Below are 19540 nucleotides of genomic sequence, written 5' to 3'. Positions count from 1 at the left end.
GTTTCAACAACGTGCTTCATGAACATCAGCAGCGCTTTGAAAAACCTGGCCCTGTTATCTGCAACATGCTCTACTGAGGGAACAAAAAGCAAAACCCAAAAAGAGAGCAAGACTGTACATGAAATGTTTGTCAACTAGGTGAGCCTCTTCTTTTTCCCTCCCGCAGATAAGAGGGGTGAAAAGAAACAACTGTTTTCCAAGGTAGAAACACAAGTGTCAACAAAAATTAACTAGAAAACACTCCTCCGGCAACTGCAACAGAGCTGTCCAGACCGTGAAGCCAGCAGCCTGTGCGCAGGCTGCAACCACAAGCGACGCCTCACCCTGCGAGATCTGGTCTACAACCCGGGCGGAGAAAGAGAGAGAGAGAGAAACCCGGCGCGCCGCGTGCTCACCTGCGCCAGGACGTGCTGCACCACCAGCGCCACGGCCTCGAACCTGGAGTCGCTCGCGGCCAGCAGGGCCCTCAGGCGCTCGGCGCGCTCGCCGCTCCTCTCGCACTGCGTCCGGTAGTGCGCGACCCCCAGCGCCCGCGACTCCGCGGGCAGCGGGTCGGGCGGGCCGGCGGCCTGGGCGGGCCGGTCCCGGGGGCTCTTCTGCCGGGCCCGGTCCACTGCAAGAGAAGAGCCGGTTACGGGGGCCGCCTCGTCCAGCATCCCGCCCGCGGCCGCTGCGTCTGGGCTGGCGGGACCCGGGCTCCCGCCCGTCTAGCAGGGCATCGAGACCGGCTCCTGCATCAGCTGATCCTCCTAACTGTGTTACGACGCGCAACAGAGCAGCAGCCCGACCCCACTGGAAGCTCTGGCAAGATTTATTGAGCAATTACAAGCCATAAGGTAGCTTCATTTCCTAGCGCATAATGGAACCACGAATGAGATTATCTCCATTTGGACAGCGAATATCCCTCTCTGCAGACGCTGCTGTCAGTGCGCCTTATTTTAGCAGAGCCCCGTCACAGTGGTTTTGATTTACATCAGCCTTATAAATATAACACCGGGGGCATCATAACGGAATGGATTCGGCTAATAGGAGTGTTCTTACTCCTACTGGAGAGCAGAACCACAGCACTTTGATCCCGTTGACCTAACGGTAATTAATGAAGGGTTCACTTCAGCGTGTATTAATGATCCGTTTTGCCAATTTGAGCTTCGCATAGCGTTTGTGCCGTCGAAGCAACGTGCCGGTATCAAGCAGCTCAAACGGCAACATTCAGGCTGAGATAACTGAACAGATGAGATCTTCAAGTCAATAATAAAGAGGGTTCCCTCTCCTGCTGGGAAAACAGTGGGTGCAATCGCATACACTGGCATTCAAAACTGCTGGGTCACCCCAAAAAATCTGAATAGAAATACATCTAAGAGAGGAAAATTCAGCATATTATAGTTCATTACTAAAATACTGACATTTGCAGCAATTAGCCATTGCTTTAGTGCACACTTATTAAAAATTCTCTTGCTTCCTTATTAGCAATCAAGCTGCACATACTATATGCCTTCTGTAAGACAGCCTCTGCACGAAATCAAGGTCTGTTTCCCACTGGTCTTCAATGTCAAGGAGCATTTTTACGCTATTTGCAAACTGAACATGTTTATCTCATCCTGCAACAAATCAGTAGGATTAAGACCACTGAGCAAGACCAGAAGTTGATTTTTTTTCCTACAGATTAAAACAATTAAGACTTAATTGAGCAATGCATTTGACATCCCAGTTATGCTGAGAATCAGAAGTCGCATTCTGGGGAGGTATTACACATCACCGGGGAATGAAACTGAACAAAAGCCCACATTCACAACATTTCCAGTTTAAGCACTTTTAAAATAACCCCAAACCTTCATTTTATCTACTCCCCTTTTTACCGTGGGCAGTATGCACCATTTTCACTGCCTCTTGTTCTTCACACAAAATGCACCATGGTTTTCCCTCCCAGAGGTCTGTAACACCCCAAAGCTGTTTTATCTCTCTTTGCAGCCTGATGCCCATTTTAGCCACTTTCTCAGGAAAGGCTGGTTTGCTTGCAGCTCTTTAGGTCCGAGACCGTTTGTAAAGTTTCATCTTCAAGAAACTGATTTATCCAACTCCTTGGACTAAAAACTGTAATGAATTAAAGAGGAGTTTAGAAACGGATACTTGGACTTTCAAATAGTCTGTCTTTTAGGGCTTTAAGCCTTTTACTATGGCCACTTTTGTTTCCTGCCAGAATGTCCAATTCCCGATTCCGATTATGGGCTGCACTCCAACTGTTGAACTACTCTGCGTTCCAAAACGTTGAGCTACCCTGCAATTTCTCTTCGAGAACGGCATTCTTCTCGAGAGGTAATTATGGATACAGAGCTATCTTAAATCGACATTGTCAATGACTTCCGTTACATTCCTGCTTAGTACAAGCAGCGCGCCATGGAGAACTGTAACATGAAACCTCAGAGCTGCTCAGTGTAACAGAAGACAGCCGTCAGGAGTGAAGTACGTTTGTGAAGCCACAAACCATTCCATTGGCCACAGTCGCACAAACGCCCCAGGATGACAACGTGTAGGTGAAGGGTTTGTTTTTAAAAGCAATAGTGACCTTACAGGCACAGCTAAACTAAACCTAAATTATATTAATTTGAAAGAAAAACAGAGGTTTTGAAACGGATACACTGGTATGTTTAGGAGTTCAGACCCTGTGGAAATGGTGTGCGATACATTTGAACAAAATATGAGCACTACCAGCACAAACACATTCAGACACACAAAGAAGCTGACATCTCAACACATGTGGCGGCTAAGAGAGGATGTGCTCAGGAGGGAAAAAAAAAAGTGATCAACTGTTGCTTCATTCATCTGAGGTGTCCATGTGCTCTCGGACGAATCGATGACTTACAGCAATTCCTCCTATCCCGGCAGGAATTCATTCAAAGGGTGCAGGTGTCCCAGGGATTTTGATCACTAGCTCAAGTGTTTTCCCAATTACTAGATGTAAGAAAGAAGCTCGCTTCAACTTGAGCTTTGAGAAAGACCAAACAATCATACTACCAATTTAAAACCTCACATGAAAAACACCTCCTGCACCACAGAGCCCCATCGCAGAAACAATGGGATACTGTACTGCTTTGTTCCTCCCACCAAAGAAGTATCCCAAGCCCAGCCTGGCCAGAGGCACAAGCAGGTTCCCAAGTACAACTCTGCTAGGAAGGTAACAGGACAGTGCCAGTTTAAATGGCAATAGGGTATGAATACATAATCCCTGATTATGTTTTTCACTGTTTTTTTCTCAGTCAGATTCAGAAAACACTCCCCCCCCCAAAAGAAGGTAAGATGGCTAACTTCCCTCACACCTGAAGAAGACTCCACAACTGAAACGTTATTTTCTTTCTTCTCTTTTCAGCATGGAATAAACCTATTACTTGTTCCTCAACTTCAGAAAAATGGCACTTACAAACAAACCGAGGCTACAGTATAAACATTCCGTTTTGCATTGCTCAGAAGAAATCGCCCATTGATTTCCATGTGGATATTTAATTTTCTTTTTAGCTATGCAAAGCTCTCCCTTGGGAGAAAACTACTTTAAAGAATAAGCTTCAATTTACTAAAATGCGTCCTTGAAGTTCTTTGGTTCCACCCACAATGCAAACAGAATGAGCTGGCTTATCTATTTGTACTAGGCTATAGTGTGCTTTGGACAAAGATCATTAACCAGTGCTGTCATTGGTGCTACAACACACATATATTCGGACAGTCCAGAGCCAGTGCACCCATCCAAACATCCGCCTTAAAAGTTTACTATTTGCAGTGTTATGGAGAAAGGAATTATTTTATTCACAGTTGTAACTGCGATAGGACCAATAATTTGTTAATAAAAAGCAAAAAAAAAATCATTTCACATTAACATTATGTTACTGTATGCTGATGTAATATCTAATTTGTCGAGTGGTGATTGCATGGCCTGCACTGACCTCACTAAGTAAAATCGCAATGTTCATTATCTTTGCAATGTCCCCTATTCGCTTTCTTTTTACCTGATTACTTGAAATCTCATGTGATCTTGAAAAATCTTTTCAACTTGAAAAGTTTTCTCTAGATGTTATCAGTTTGCTGTGGATGTTTCATTTTTCTTGCTTCAAAGCATTCCTCTATTGGCCTCAAGGTAAGTGATGAAGGAGACCCCATCGTGGAATACTTGTGTGAACAAGGGAGAATGTGAAAGGTCAAGTCGAAACTCTCAAGCGCTTTCCTTCATTGTACAGTAGTTTAACTAATGCAACGGTCCTAGAAGATCCACATCGACATTGCTACAATAATTCAGACCTGCTCGATAACTATTTCGGTGAAACAAAAAAAATGTTCCTGACATTTTGAGATGCATTTAAGTATTACTTCAGATAAGTCAGAAGTGTTTTCCAAAACTCAAAATGCCCAAGTTCCTTGCTTAATTAAGACTTAAACTGGGTGCATGATATTGAATGCAGTCAAGAGTGGAATGTTATAATAATAAGAAAAAACAGCAAGAGGCTACAACAAAAGTCAGGCTAAGAGGAAATTGAATCTTTTTAGCCTTAAGTGGAGAACACTATGAGGGAACCGACTCCAGCATTCACAACCCTCAAAGGGATTGACAAACACAACTGTAACTGTTGAAACAAACAAGTGGAAACTACAGGGAAGTGCATTTAAAACCAAGAGGTCACGAACCATGAGAGCTCATCCCCATCTGAGGGAAAAAATCCGTTACAGCACTACGACTGGCAGCCTAACACTGTTTTCCTTTTGGGTCAGGCAGATGATTCAGCGTACACGCATTCAGTTCATTTCCTTAAAATCTTACTTGGATATGATTCATCTAAAAATATGGCTGAGTCATATCAAGGATTATTTCCAATTCGAACCAGCATGCTACAAGTAAGAGCTTATCCTTATGGTACCGATTTTGCTGAGGACCTGAAGTTTGACATTTTTGAATTTCTGTGTGTGAAGGGACTAATTCTGAAGTACACTAGAAATATAGCCTTGGTTAGAAAACCAAAACGGACTGAAATAGGTGCTCTGCACAGTATATAAAACAGCAGGCCTAAATTATGTGCCATTACTTAACACATCCAGAGACACGCAGCTGCTGAATGGATCCGGTTTACTCCATTAGCTGCGAGAGCTGCGATGGATTTTCATTTTCCAAGGATGGGCTCTGTTTCTGTGCCCTCTAGTGGAGCATTTGGAATTACAGGCTTGGCATTAGAAACTGTACTTGTTATTTCTCTCCCTCCTACTGCAGGAGAGGGAACTGTAACGGAAGGATTCAGAAAGCCTCCAGAACCGTCCCGATCCTGGTGTTCACCCAGAACACTACGGAGAGAGTAAACCTGACCTGGTGGTACTGTTAGAACCCGTTACCGGGAGAGTTACTAGCCAACAACTGTAGTGGAACAAAGGTGGGAATATTTAAAGCTCTGCAAGGTCCTGTTATATACTAGGTTGTGAGATGTGTTGCATGTTTACAGCTAGGACTCCTGAGCTGTGGAGGAGGAGTACATGGAAACGGGCTCTTTCCACCCCACGCTGCCCCCTCAGGCACACCAGCAGCCCAACAGAGACATGAAAGTCTGACATTTGGACCTGCAGGGCCAACATCACTGCTGGTTGTTTTATTGAACTTCACCAAAGATACAGAAGAGATTATGGAAGGTGGGGGGTGGGGCAAAAAAATGCATGTCCTACAGTCCTTCATTGGTTCAAGCAGCCCACAGAATGTGAGCAGGGGAGGTGCTGCATGCCTGAGCCCCCACTCGTTTTTAAAGCACGATGCAAGAGGCCGTCAAGTATTAGCCAACGGAGGAGCGTCGTGTCTTTTATTCTTTTGTGTCTGATGAACTTTGAGACATCTGTGGGGTCCAATAATTAGAAAAGGGCAAGGCAGCCTGCTTCCAGGTTAGCAGGAGGGCGTCCGGGCAGATCTCGTGAGGCCTCGCCCCGCTGACATATCTCGGAAACGACACCAGGCAATAACGTCAAGAGGTGAAGGAGGGGGGCCAGTTCATCATGAGGACTGAAACGGAGCATAAACCCCCAAGTTCACTCCATGTGCAAGAATAACTGCCAATGCAAAGAGGAATAACATGCACTTTATTACCAGATCCTTGTGTAGGCGTCATGAAACTCGTGTGGCGTCAGCTCTGAGAGGGATAGTCTGTAGGTCTCTATCCCTGAACGTGACCGTTCTCCAGGCGTAATACGATACCCCTCAGTGGATCGGGAAAGACAAAAAGAGACCCGTAAAGCAGGTGTGCACCACGCTACCCTAGAAACCAGTGCAGATGTCCTGGGGATTAATTACGCCCAGGCACTGCAATCATAATCATCATCCTTTTGCCTGGAGACTGTCTCAATTAATCACACCGAGTCAAGAACACAGATAACACAATACTGTTTCAGCTCAGAGAGGGCGTCTACGGCGTGTTCCACGTGTAGTGGAAGCATCCATAAATCATGAATGCTTCCCAAAATATATGGAATTTCATTATTCAGGAGACGCAGACTGTATAAGACTTTGTTGCTCTTTGTACGATCTCCCATGTACAATCCAGCTCCTGCAATTCACATTTACACAGCTTTAGCCGTGCACACACACACACGTGACTCATGTAATCATAAAACTGATTCATCTGGACACGTTGAAGAAAAATATTTATGTTTTTTTAAAGTTCTGGCACGAGGAAAAAGATCCACTACAAAAAAGGAATTAAAAAAGTCAGCTGATGCAGAATTAGATACTACACAGCTTGGTCATCTTTACCTCATTAATTATTTAAGGAATCTTGAAAAGGACAAATGTCTTTCTAATGGGCTTGCCTGTGTGAAGCATCTTCCGATAGCTATGGTGAAAGTCTAATTCTGTTACAAAACAGCACCAACGTACAGCGGTATTATGGCTCCAGTCAGTCCCTATGATACCTAAAACAGAAGGACAGCAAGACAAGCAACATTACGCCAATATAAATGATGTTTATGATATTTAGGAGGATGGATTTATATCAGCCACAGATTAAAATCAAATTTGTTTTTCTTCTGATCTCTTTCCATGGGTCTGCCGCTTGTACTGCATCTCAGCGAAGATCTTTAACTTGCAGCCGACTCCTGTACGCGGATGGCAGAACAATAAACTGAGCTGACAATAGCAGTCTTTCTGCTGTGGAGCTGGCAGGGAATGGCACCTCTGTCCCAAGGAGAGGAAGATTTGCGGGAGACAAGGACTCATTGCGATTACAGGGACATTCTTAGCACTATATTAAATTACTGGCATCCACTGAGTTAAAACGAAACTTTAAATTGAATGCAGCTCCTCAAGAGCAGCGTATTAGAGAAGCATTTTAAAGAAGCCATGAAAATCAAGTTTTTCCAGATATTTGAGAAAAATCGGGAAGCTTGGTCTAGCTGAATACAAATCGAAAACCTTCCATCAGTACGAGTCTCAGGCTCCAAGAATCACTTGGTTACCATGTTTTACCATGTTTGTGCTCCATGCCCTTCGTTTACCTTTTAGATACGTACTGTTAATGTAGAAATAAAACTGGGAAGTGGACTTAGAATAAAACACCACAGCACAAAAACCTGTACCAAACCATCCTTCACACTTAGCAAAGGTTATGCAGAATTGTTTACACAATAGGAATGCAAAGACCAAAGAGACCGTACATGATCATTTTATCTTTTATCTCAGTTATTGTAAAGCATATATTACATTAAATATTTTTGTTTATATGTAAAACAATGTATTGTTATATATATAAATATATACATTGTTCATATGTTGGGCTGACACTATACTCTTGCACAGCAAGATCAATGAAAATGGCGTGAACTGTCTATATTGAAAGTGATGATCCTGTTCTGTTTAAGAGACAGAGCATCTCCAGATACACTCGTTAACAAGAATTTCAATTCATACCTGCGCTTCACGTTCATAACATGGGGATATGCTCATTCTCGCTTTATAAAACTAAGGTGCAAAACTACCCAATTTTGCAGATAAGACTGTGGTGTTTAAGTAGAATGTGAACAATGTAAAACAAAAAAAAAATGGACTGTTTGGCACAGAAAAATATTAATCTTTTCCACCTTCCCTTTTGAATAAGGAAAAATGTAAATATGAAGAGAGCTTGAAATGACACTTCTTGCTGCGTTGGGTTTCAGATTATTTCCCCATGGATATCACATACTGTGCAGAATTCTCTAGCAAAAGAAAAACGGCAGGACAGTCCCATCCTGGTCTTGGAGGGCTGCGTGTCCACAGGGTACACTTACTGCACAGCACTTAAGGAGCTAAATCAGCTCATCACTGGCTGAACTGCTCCAATTCAGCCACTTTTCCCAGAAGGTGCTGCACCTTTACAGAGACCTACTGTAGCAATCCTGCAGAGACCCAGGTCCTTCAGCACCAGGGCCAGACACCCCAGGTGTCCAGTGAAACAATCCATTATCTTCATGTGAAAGAGCGTACATTTTAAATGTCTCTTTGCCTATAAGCAATACACAGACTGTGGCATAGAGACTCGTACAGACTCTAAATGAGGATTCAAGTTGAGCGCCAATAACTGCATCATTTTGCCTGTTGTTTGTGGTTTCTACTTGGAGAAGAAAAGAACACTGCAGGCTCTTGAAGAATTATGAAGTCAGGTTATTCAGCATCTCAGATTAACTGAAACCCCTCAATTAATTCTTGCTCTCATTTCCAAATGCATTACTCACTGCATATTCCCCATATCCTATCCATCTAAAGCCATCAAATATTGTCTGCATCTTTTAAATATTAATAGATTAAGGTAACTACACATATGGCTTGCTCATAGTTACACACAGGAACACCGCACTGTGTGTTTATCGATACCACTTCCCTTCTGATCTACTTATTCTGCAGCCGATTAGTTTTTTTGTAAAGATTTGATCGCAGCACTCCCTCATTAGGTGGAATTAGACTGTATTAAGATTTTATGCAATCTGCGTTTGGGGAGTATTTCAACAAAACAGTCAGCGCTGTGGGAATCAGCAGTCATCTGCAGGAAGTCCTTTTGATAGCAGCTAGAAACACAAGTACAATTCTGGATTAGATGAGGGATTCACTGGGATTATAATACCATGGAAACCAGAGTCCTTAGATCAGTTTTAATTCCTAAAAATGATACACTGACTGATAATACCACAGGAAAAGCACGTCTTAAAGTTTTCCTGCGCGTTAAAAAGAAATTTGCAGCTTAATCCAGATTTAAGTCAAGCAGGCAGTTTGCAGCATTATACTGTAAAGACCTGTCATTACCATGGTAACATCACCGAGCATGCCCTAAGCACGGTCACAGTATTTATTTTTACATTTCGGCACGCAGTCAAAGCGTCATGGAGCACTCAAGCAGGTTGAGGCCTCTAGTCCAGACATCACCAAGGCGAAAATCCGCCTCTGTCCTTCCGAGGTTCCTGTGGTGCTGTCTGCCCACGATACAGCCACCCTCATGACCATCTGCACTCTCCCCTTCCACCTCGGAGTCTGCCTTCAGAGATGCTCAGTTCAAGAAAACATTGGACGCTCGTGTGATACCAGTTAATGCCATTTATGCCCATGTTGTTACAGACTGGGGACTTACAGTAAACAAAATTTTAAAAAAATGAATCCATTCCAAACCGAGGAAATGGCCGTCTCTGTGGAAACAGCCTAATGGTTTTAAAATGTGGTCATTTATCATGATCATATACAGTACTCACGCTCTTTCAAAAGAAAAACAATTAGTCAGTAAGATGGCAGAAAGCACAAAAATGTGCCCCTCATCACTGAACCACCAAATATGGCTGGAAGTTTAAAGGACAGGAACTCGCTTGCCAGTACATTCTGGGGAATCTGAACAGCAATGCAAAACTACTAATCCATTCTCAGATATTTCACATCTGTTTCACCAGAATCTTTCACTGACCCAGATTGTGTTAACTCCGCGGTCTGCCCGCCACTCTGCATCACAAAACCCGAACAAAGAGCTTTTTATTTTTCTGCTTGTGTTAAAAGTACCACCGATGATTATTTTAGATAATTACAGATCTGAGCAGAAACAAACGGTGAAGTCCCCCAAATTCATTACCATAACCAATATGAATTCAGATAATCCCCTTAAATCTTTTACAGTGTTACTTCAAATCTCTTCTAAATTACTCCTACATGAACTTTTAATAAAGTCGCTGGTCCCTTTAGAGGAACATGGAATGCCTGATACTTCCAGTTCTCCCCCCCTTCCAGAAGTATGCATTCTTCTCATATTTTCGCTGCATCTCATCATAGGAGCACAATGCTTTTAGCCTGGAGATTCTGCTAAGAGAAACCGTTAGCTTTTTTTTCCCCCCTGGGTATGCATCCTCTCAAATTAACGCTCGGGAGAACGAGCAGCCTCACTTCAGCCTGGTGAACAGAGGCTCTGCTAACCTACATTCTATGCTCCAGAGAAGAAGCTCTCTAGCCCTTAAAGATGGAGCATGTAAAAAAAAACAGCTAACATGATACAGCAGCCCTTTAAAAACACAACTACACGCTGCCTACCTTAAGATTATTTTCACTGTATTTTGTGACGGAACTTTTTTTCCTCCCTCATGTATTTAAGCACATCTTAAAAGTATTAACGAGGCAATTACCCACACGGGCTTCAGGCTGTTTCAGTTTGCATGCCGGGAGGCAGAGAAGATGCCCGAGTGATGCGTGACAAACGGGTTACCATGCAGGACAAGCACAGAAAGAAAAGCGGGCATCCCAAGAGCCTCTCACACTCCTCTCACTCCCCTCTCGCCTCGCGAGCGGCACTGCCAGGCCGTGCACCCCGAGCGGCGCGACGGCGGATACCCGTACAGACCTGTCTGGAACACGATCGTGCTCTTCCTGCATCCCGGCAGGAGCTGCAGGTTCCGGAGGAGCCCCTTCGCCGTCAGCCGCACGTGGATATCGGACAGGGAAAATCTCGGAGACCATAACATTTCTCTCTCCTGCTGCCGACGGGCAATACCCGACCCCCCCTCTCCGAGAAGAAAAAGCACATAAACAGCCCCGAGGCGCTACCGCATGCCAGGAGTTTCGCGCACTAACACATTCCCGAGCGAGGTCCGGGCACGGCGCTGGGGAGCCCACGGAGAAATTAACAATGGCACTCCATCACAGCAGCCCCACGCCTCGGAATTGACCGCACACGTCCTGCCGTCAGCCCTCAGGTTTCAGCACCCTTCCCCTCCGGTTCGATTCACACACAGACAAAGCTGAAGTGCATCGCTGTGTTCATCAGGCTTAGCGTATTCAGTGAGAAGCAGTGATGCTGTGGGGAGGGGGGGGGGGGGTGGGAGGAGTGAGAATGGGGTCTGGAGTGGGTGGTCTTGGAGGCTGAACTGAATTTCTAATGCTCCCAGACTGAAACAGAAAAACCAACAAGCCAGCAGGCAGCAATAACCCGGCTCTACACTGACATGAGGGAAGGCAACTGGACCCCCATTCTGTAGCACAGCTGGCTGAATCGCATGCACTCACACAGCGTGCAAGAGGGCCTTTATCCCCAGAAAAACGGCCGACAGCTTCCAGAAACAGAATCCAACAACACACGACACCCTCAGTAGTACGCAGACATGAGCATTTCACAATATCACTCATGATCTAGAGTAAACGGCGAAGCTTTTAAGTGCTTATTAAAATTCAGTGGATTTAGAGTGATGATGTGCCTGTGGGATGGAACGGGATTTGAGCTTACACCGTCTCTGTAGATGCCGGGGAGATGCTGGCAAAAGCGTTTCAGTCAAATCTGCATCACCCTTCACACTGCAGCTGTGGAACCAGAAGTAATAAAAATGGGGCTGCTGACTGTGCCAAGAGCCCGTCCACAGCTTTCACACAAATGCCCAACTAAATGATTTATCTCCTATCCTGTGCCGCATAATAAGAAAACATTCCAGCGTTCATGCTTTGGACTGATGGCCTAAAAATCATGTACAGCACTATATTACAGCAGGTTAGCATTGTGCTACATTGACTGGCTGCCAAAATGTGTTTGAATAGAATCACATCACCTACAGTACATAGAGGAATAAGAACCGATTGAATTTTGAAAGCTGTTACCTGTGTTTCATTAAAAAAAGGCAAAAAAACACTTCAGTTCAAGAACATGAACAGAAAACTAATGCGCAGACTGCAAAACAGGAAATAACTGGAATATTTCATCAGTTTTATGGGTCTCTTAAAATATAAATGTGGTGTGTGGTGGTGACAATTCCTGAAAATGCCAAGTCTGAATAAAAAATGAAGTTTAGAGTTTAGCATTGCAGGTTTTCATTCCTAGGGACGGCTCGGTTATTTATCTGAACCCAGTCTTTGCCCACTTAATCAAGAGTGGCAGGCTTACCCACCGCAGGCTTACCCACGACGGGCCACAGGAAAGACGACCGTGTTCTGGCACACTCAAGCCCACCTATCTGAACTGGCCACCGGCACTCGGTCTCCGATGGACAACCAAACCGCCCACTGCATGGTGGGGCTCAACCAGCCACATCACAAGTTTCATCTACCTGCACCCCAGGTGTGCAGCCCATCTGCACAACACTGTCTCTGCTAGCATAGCAATCTTACATGCCCAACCATGCACTCTTTCAGAGGATCTCCTCTGCAGTGCTGCCCGATGCGAGACTGCCAATACAGTGGGATCAGACGAGGTCCACCCTGACTTTCTGAACATCCTCGTTAGGTTAAAAGCTGTTTGTGCCGCACTGTTTCACAAAAAGCAGGGAGGAATAGAGATTGCATTATGTCAAAAGCTGGATAATTCATGTTTAATTAATTCCAAATTCACTGCAACAGTATGCAAGAAAACGACATCACTGCCTGACGCTTCTAGTTTAAAATGCATGATGCTAATTCCCTTGTATGTCACAATTGTGACTGGTAGCTTAAACTATCCAGACACGAAGCGTGTTTGCTGAGTGGGTGTTTCTGAACAGACCAAGCTTTTCAGGAAAGTGCTGAGAAAACAGGGTTACAGCAGAGTTCCATCTGTCACGCGAAATTAGAAATTGTTTTCTTCTTAGTAATATTTCAAGTCTTTTAAAAAGTTTCCCTGACCTGCACCCATACCCTAGGAAACAATCCTTTCTGTGTTTTTCCCCTCCATACACTGGAATTATTTCACATAAAACCATTTGATTTTTTTACACATAAATGTAAAATAGTTGCCACTGGACCTTGAGCAGGGTGTGAGAGAATCACAGGACCTGCCATTGTAACCTGCTGTGTGACACGTTAATAAAGAGGACTTGCAAAACTCATGCAGTTTTTCCCCAGCACCAACAAAACTTTAATATCAGAAAGTGTGAGAAAAAAGGAACATACGTTTTTCTAACACCACTGTAACACTCTAAAGCTGGGCGGGACAGTTTTCTTTAAAATGATTTTTTTAACCCAGTTCAAGTGGAACAACAATTCTGTGAAAGAACATTCTACAAATTGACTTCTGTGGACAACAGAGCGAGACTACAGCCAGCCTAGACCCTCTCATTGCAATTATACAGGCAAACACAGTACTCCAACAGAGCCACTGGAATGGAGAAAGAGCACATTACCTGTGGGACGTACTTGTCTACTGGAAACACTGGAAGATGACTTGGGCGTTTGACTTGTCGAAGTGGCTCTTGGAGGGTTTTGAGCTTGAAAGGCTGAGGTCTTGCTTCCTGGAGAGAGGACAAGGAGCGACATTAACATGCTGATGAAGCCCTCATTACTGCTGTGAAATCCATGCATCTCCTCCTTCATATCAGTAAAATGCAGCCAGCCATCATCATTTCGGAAGCATCTCCAGTGAATTATGTACATGGAACCAAATTCATGGCTGTTCTACTATAGGAGCAAAGCCTACAGTATGCATGCATTTCACTTTACCCAACATCTGCACTGTTTAAAAAAACTCCTGACAGTATATTCTTATAATCCAGAAGACTATCTTACACGAAGACATTTAAGTACAATAAAAAACACTTCAAACAGCCACATGAACAGACGAATGGACTTTGAATTAATGACAAGAATCCCAGTCTGAAACGGGAAATTTGTACATGACACAGTACTGGAGTTAAACCAGAAAAAGCACTAGTTTCTGAAGTAGTGCCACAGCGCCCAGGCCTGCATTAGTACAGGCAGGGATGCCAGTGCAGTTTTAAAATGTGGGGTGAAGAGTGCAGCTCCTGGAAAAGCAGGTCACATGACGACAGCTTGGAAATCCTGCCCATCATCAAGCAGGCTTGAGGCAGTGTTGCTTCCCGATGGATTGACAGCATGTCAACACTAGACTGGGTAACTACTGGATTAGTTAATGTTTCATTTTAGCACAAAAGCTATTAATGTATAATGTGTAACATCCTCACTCACCACTTCCAATACTGTACACATAACTAAGAAAGCTAAAATGTTCCTCCATAGCTCCATAGTATGGCTTTTTGTAGCCAAGGACATGCATACAGTAGGACGCCAATGTTTTCACAGCAGGGTGAAAGTGAACTCCAACATTTGCTTGAAATCAAGTTGCCCTGAACACATGAAAGGGATAACTATTACATGTTATTACAGTAACTATGCCTAATCAATGACTTTTTCTACAATGTCTAGTGGCTTTCATTGGAGTAAAGTTGTTGCAATCTTAGCACACAGCAGATTGTCTCCCACCTACAAGAAAAGGCGGTTCATCTTCCCTGTGTGGGTTGAGACAATTTCAATGTGAAACTGCAGTTTTTGGAAGGAAAATGCACCCGTTATGCAAGTGAGATGAGGGCAGATAAATAGCTTGTGTGCAAAGGACAACAGATTTGCACCTCAGCAGTACCAGTTCTCCAACAACCTAGCTAACTTTCAACTTGCATCATGTTCCAGAGACTAACGTGGCACTCCAGTTTATATCCTGCTGAGAAAGCCCATGGCAGGCATAACTGGAAATTACTACTGAATAATTTGAGGGCAGAAAGACTGTACAACAGATACATTTCTTTGAACAGATTCACACTAGCTAACTAGAATAGTCTGACAAATTTGCATATTTAACCATAAACGTACAGACATCTTCAAAACGAGATCAGGCGAGCTTTAAGGGACCTTCTGGAGGGATTAGGGAAGCTTTCTTTGGCGTCTGTGCCACTTGCACAGCATCGCAGCATGTCTAATCATCCACAGCAGAAACGACCTCAACAGCTCAGTCATCTGCAGTGAATTACTCCGAGCTGTACCACGGATGTCAGCAAAATGCAAAACAACCTCTCTTGCCGTTTGAAAGTTGTGGATTCTGGGAAAGGGGAAAAACATCAACAACAACAAAAAAAAAAAACAGACCATTATACCACTACAGCTTCCGTAAAGACCCTCTGTCCTGTCTGCCAGACATTTCTTATGATGAATATCTGTTTTACTGTGACCACAGCGGGGGGGAAAAAAGAAAACAGGCGGGCAAAAGACTTTGAAAAGACCCAGAACTGCTCGGGCCAGGAGGATTAAGAAAAATTAAAATGTCATGCTGTTCTAGAAGTCTTTCGCGCACAGAAAAAAGCCTTGCCGAAACTCCCCCTCCTGCAAAAAAACACTCTCTGGTGCAAGGCAGGTGAGGCAAGACCCCCAGCACGTCTCGGCCTGTTACCAGTGGCGGCCCAGGAACCAGAGCAGTGCAGAACGAGCTCCAAACCGGCTCCACGCGCCCCTCGCGCCCGAGGCCGTGGCCAGAGGTGGTTACCAACAGCACGGCGACGGCTCGCGTTAAGGCACTCCAGCCCCGGCACGCAGTCGTTCATAAAGACGTGCAAGTGACGAAGCTGTAAAAGCCCGGCACCCAGCTCAGTGTCGCGGCGCAGCTCGTCGCCACCGGTTACCATCCCTGAGCACTTTACGTTGCTCGACACCTGCGCACGCCTGAGACAGCCGTGGGGCACGCTCAAGTGGTTGCCTGGTTAGGCGCACACGTAAAGCGCGTGATAACGTTACAGACAGTACTTCATTCGCTAGTGCCTTTTTTTTTTCTTTTTTTTTTTTAGTTTTCCCTCACGTGCGTTTCTTCCGTTAAGGCGGATTGTTCTAAGGTTTCGCGGCTCGTTTTGGCCACAGTCGAGACCCCTGTTCCCAGCTGCAGTACGGAGGCCTGTTCACGGGCGGCCCTTTCTCCGGGGCTTACCTGCTGCTGGGGTCCTGGTGGCAACCAAGGGGGTCCTGTGTCGTCCCCCGGGGGGTCTTCCTAAGGGGGTCCGCGCAGCACTGTGGGGCCCAGCCGACGTCGCAGACTGGGAAGGCTTGTGCTCCTGTTTGCAGCCGACGGGAGGCGCGGCTGGAACAGAGAACAGGCATCCAGTCACACCAATGACTTCCCTGCTGCATGAGGACTAGCAGAAGTCAGCGAGGACGGCGCCCTGCACGGGCAGCACGAACTCAACCAGCAGTTTCGGGTCATTTGAGATAGGTCATATAAGCCTACTGGCACGAGGGAAATTTAAATTCAAAAATGAAAACCCCCAAAACGGAACAGAGATTTGCTTAATACCAGATTTCATTAAAATATGGCATTTTAAAAGGAGGGATTTAACCGCCCGAAGATCCACAGCAGCAAAGCGCAAAGCTTATGGAATTAATATTCCGTACAACTCCAACAGAAACAAGGTGACTAAACATTCCGGATGACAGAGACAGGGAGGCTGTTAAATGTTAGTTCTATGCTAAAGAATAAACTAAAACATCAAATGCATCGTTCTGACAGAAGACAGACAAGCATTTCTCCCTTCTTATATTACTACCATTAAAACCTGGAAAAAAAAAAAATCTCTTAATCATTACTTTCTGTAAATTAAGGTTTAATCACATACTGCAAATTACGCAATTATTGCAAACTGCCCAGTAAGCTGCTATTTTAAGTGTAAAATTTCTATCATTGAAGAGAATGCTACATAACAGAACTGATTAAAAATAGCTGCTACTGAAGTTCATGTCTTCAATCGTTTCATCATCTACAGGGATGCTTTTTGCCTGCGAGACAACATGTGCTCCGATCCGTTATGAAGTTGCTCCCTTATTTATGCTGAAGAATCTAGAGCAGCAGCAGAAACCGTAATAATGAGGAACAAAAATCACTGCACTAGAGTGTTTGATTCAAAGCAGTAAGTAGGCTGTGGACATTCTATCAGACAGGCGCAGTTTACAGTGGCTTTGCACGTGATGAATGCCCTTCAAGAAATTACCTGGACCAAGTTAAATCTTTGGGACCAAGTGAAGGTTATCATTATTAACAACAGAGATCCTGTCACTTTATTTTGTTATTCAACTGCCAGGAACTCTAGTGTTCCTGGCTAACAAAGGAATGACACACAATCTACACAGTGCGATGAGCACGCCTATTAACAAGGTTATTTCACAGCAGGTTCCTGCACCTGCTTGGGCAACCAGGAAGGCATTAACCAAGACCGGTGGAGAAAATTAATCTATAGCACAGCTCCAAACTCCTCCTGGTGACATCACTGGGCAAAGCAGGAAGAGAAAGATACTAGCAGAGGCTCGATGCACTTCAGCCAGGTTTCGTCCCCTTCTTTTATCCTGCCTCCTGTTTAGTGAATTAGAGTGGAATAAATCTGACCTGCCAGGCATTAGTGTGACGCGGACTCACCAGTCAAGAGCAGCTCTGCCCCTCAGCCAGTAATACTGCACAGTGGGGAAGGCTGCTGTGTTCTATGGCCTGTCTGTGTACTGAACCTGTTCCGATACCATGAGTAAAAGCTCTAAGGTCAACCCTGCTAACCTGAAACAACGCTCCTCTTTAATTCAGATGCAGGAGCAGAAACAATAGATACAGCACCGATTAGTTATATCTTTTAAACAAACAGTTTTGGAATGCATCTTTAGAAACATGAACCAGAATTTACTTCCACCTCATTTAAAATGTGACAAAGGCACACCTTTTCACAGCAGAATTTGAAGTAAGAAAGGCAACCAGAGATTATTAGTTAAATAATATAATCTCTGCACAATTAAATGTTTTTATCATCACATAGAAATAGCACGTTGGATTGTGTTTATGAGTTTTTCAGCTTAGCAGGTTTTTAACATAACGCAGTTAGAAATCCTCCACATACCGTAGAGTCTGTTTACAATCGTTCAGATCCCAGCATGGGAAAAGCTAATGTGTTGCTCACATGTGCCCATGGAGCATGAATCTGTCATCAGGGTCCCTTTAAAAATCAAAACTCCATATATTAAAAAATTTGAATAATAAACAATTACTTCATTGTAAAATGGTTCAGGACACAGCTCAGACTGGGTCTAATCTAAAATAATCAGAGTATACAGGACATAAATGCATTTTCCATATTCGTCTTTCCATTTATTACAAAGCAGTTCAAGTCGGACCTGTCGGCCTTCAATCACCTTACAGTAGTAACGATTAACAGTATCAAGCTTCTGTGCAACATAGTTCTCCGTCCTTCAAACTTGACAGCAGAGAGTATTTATCCTTTAATTCAAAACCAAATTATATCCAGATTGATTTGTAATAACATTCATTTTGGAAACTCATTTAGATTTGCAGGTACCCAGAAATGGATTTGAGCAACATCGATGATTGCTCCGAGATAAAAAAAAATAAAAGGGAAAAAAGCAATATACGCAGAATTGTAAATTTATTGAGCAAAGCTGCATTGTGTTTATAAAGCAAAATGGAATGGAATGGAGTGTGTGGCTTCTTATTTCCACATTATATTTTTGAATATAGTTGTTCTGACCCATTGAATGAGAATTCCAAAATTTACAGGTAAAAGCTGGGGACCTGAAAATAAAATGGGAAAAATACGGCCTTAATCCGTTTACCTACAGGCCTCTTCATAAATCGGGGTCACCTTGTAACTCCTGCAGCAGAGCCGTTTTTAGTTTACATTTAAATTCCACAGCAGGTTGCTTGTAATACAGTAATACAGGATTACACAAGCAGAAGAAACTAAACAAGACAGCCTGTTTTGACATACCAGTAAAGCACAGCTTAAAAAAAATAAAGGTTTATAAGTGAGGTATTCATGCACTTAATGTAAAGTCATTCTGGAGTCTTATAAAAGATATTCAAGAACTATTTTTCAGGTTTAATGTGCAGCCTCTGGAAGACAGCATCACTACTGTGATACTGAAGCACTTGGGTTCATCAGAAACTCCTCTCTGACCGTCAGCTGTCATGCACTGCAACGTCACTCCTGCTACAACCAACAGCATGAGAGATGAATGTCACGAGCACTAAAACATAGTACAGCCAGTGTAAGATCTGCTGACTGCACAGAAAAAAATAAAAATGTAGTCATATGCGAGCAATATCGGACCGTAATAACCCAATTCTTTTTTGGACAAGCAGTGCAATGCTGTCATGCAAGAACGCGCTGCTCTCCCTATCGGAATAACAATCATTTAATTACTGGGAAACAATCCCATTTGTTTCACACTGCCAGACGGGATTGAGGCTTCCCTGCAAAACAAACATGGGAAATCCTTGCACACTCGCATGTCAGTCTAGCTGAAGACCAGCAT

At 44.0% G+C, this 19540-nt stretch overlaps 1 protein-coding gene across 6 annotated transcripts in view; it reads right to left on the bottom strand.

Moving 5' to 3' along the window:
* LOC102684121 (microtubule associated scaffold protein 1) overlaps positions 1-19540 on the bottom strand; it is a 71460-nt gene that overhangs the window by 23484 nt on the left and 28436 nt on the right. For 5 of the 6 annotated variants that reach the window (XM_015345670.2, XM_015345671.2, XM_015345668.2 and 2 more), the window contains 3 exons: positions 16167-16316; positions 13585-13692; positions 396-613 (listed from right to left, as the gene is read on the bottom strand). In XM_015345670.2, the coding sequence (XP_015201156.2) occupies positions 396-613; positions 13585-13692; positions 16167-16316 (476 nt within the window). Of the gene's footprint in view, positions 1-395; positions 614-10847; positions 11275-13584; positions 13693-16166; positions 16317-19540 lie in introns of those variants that run through there. The other variant, XM_006629979.3, reaches the window with a different exon arrangement.

The sequence above is a fragment of the Lepisosteus oculatus genome, chromosome 1, assembly GCF_040954835.1.
Source record: "Lepisosteus oculatus isolate fLepOcu1 chromosome 1, fLepOcu1.hap2, whole genome shotgun sequence".
Taxonomy (NCBI): Eukaryota; Metazoa; Chordata; class Actinopteri; order Semionotiformes; family Lepisosteidae; genus Lepisosteus; species Lepisosteus oculatus.
Note: the sequence above shows the minus strand (reverse complement) of the source record. Positions and strands in the feature narration are given on the sequence as shown.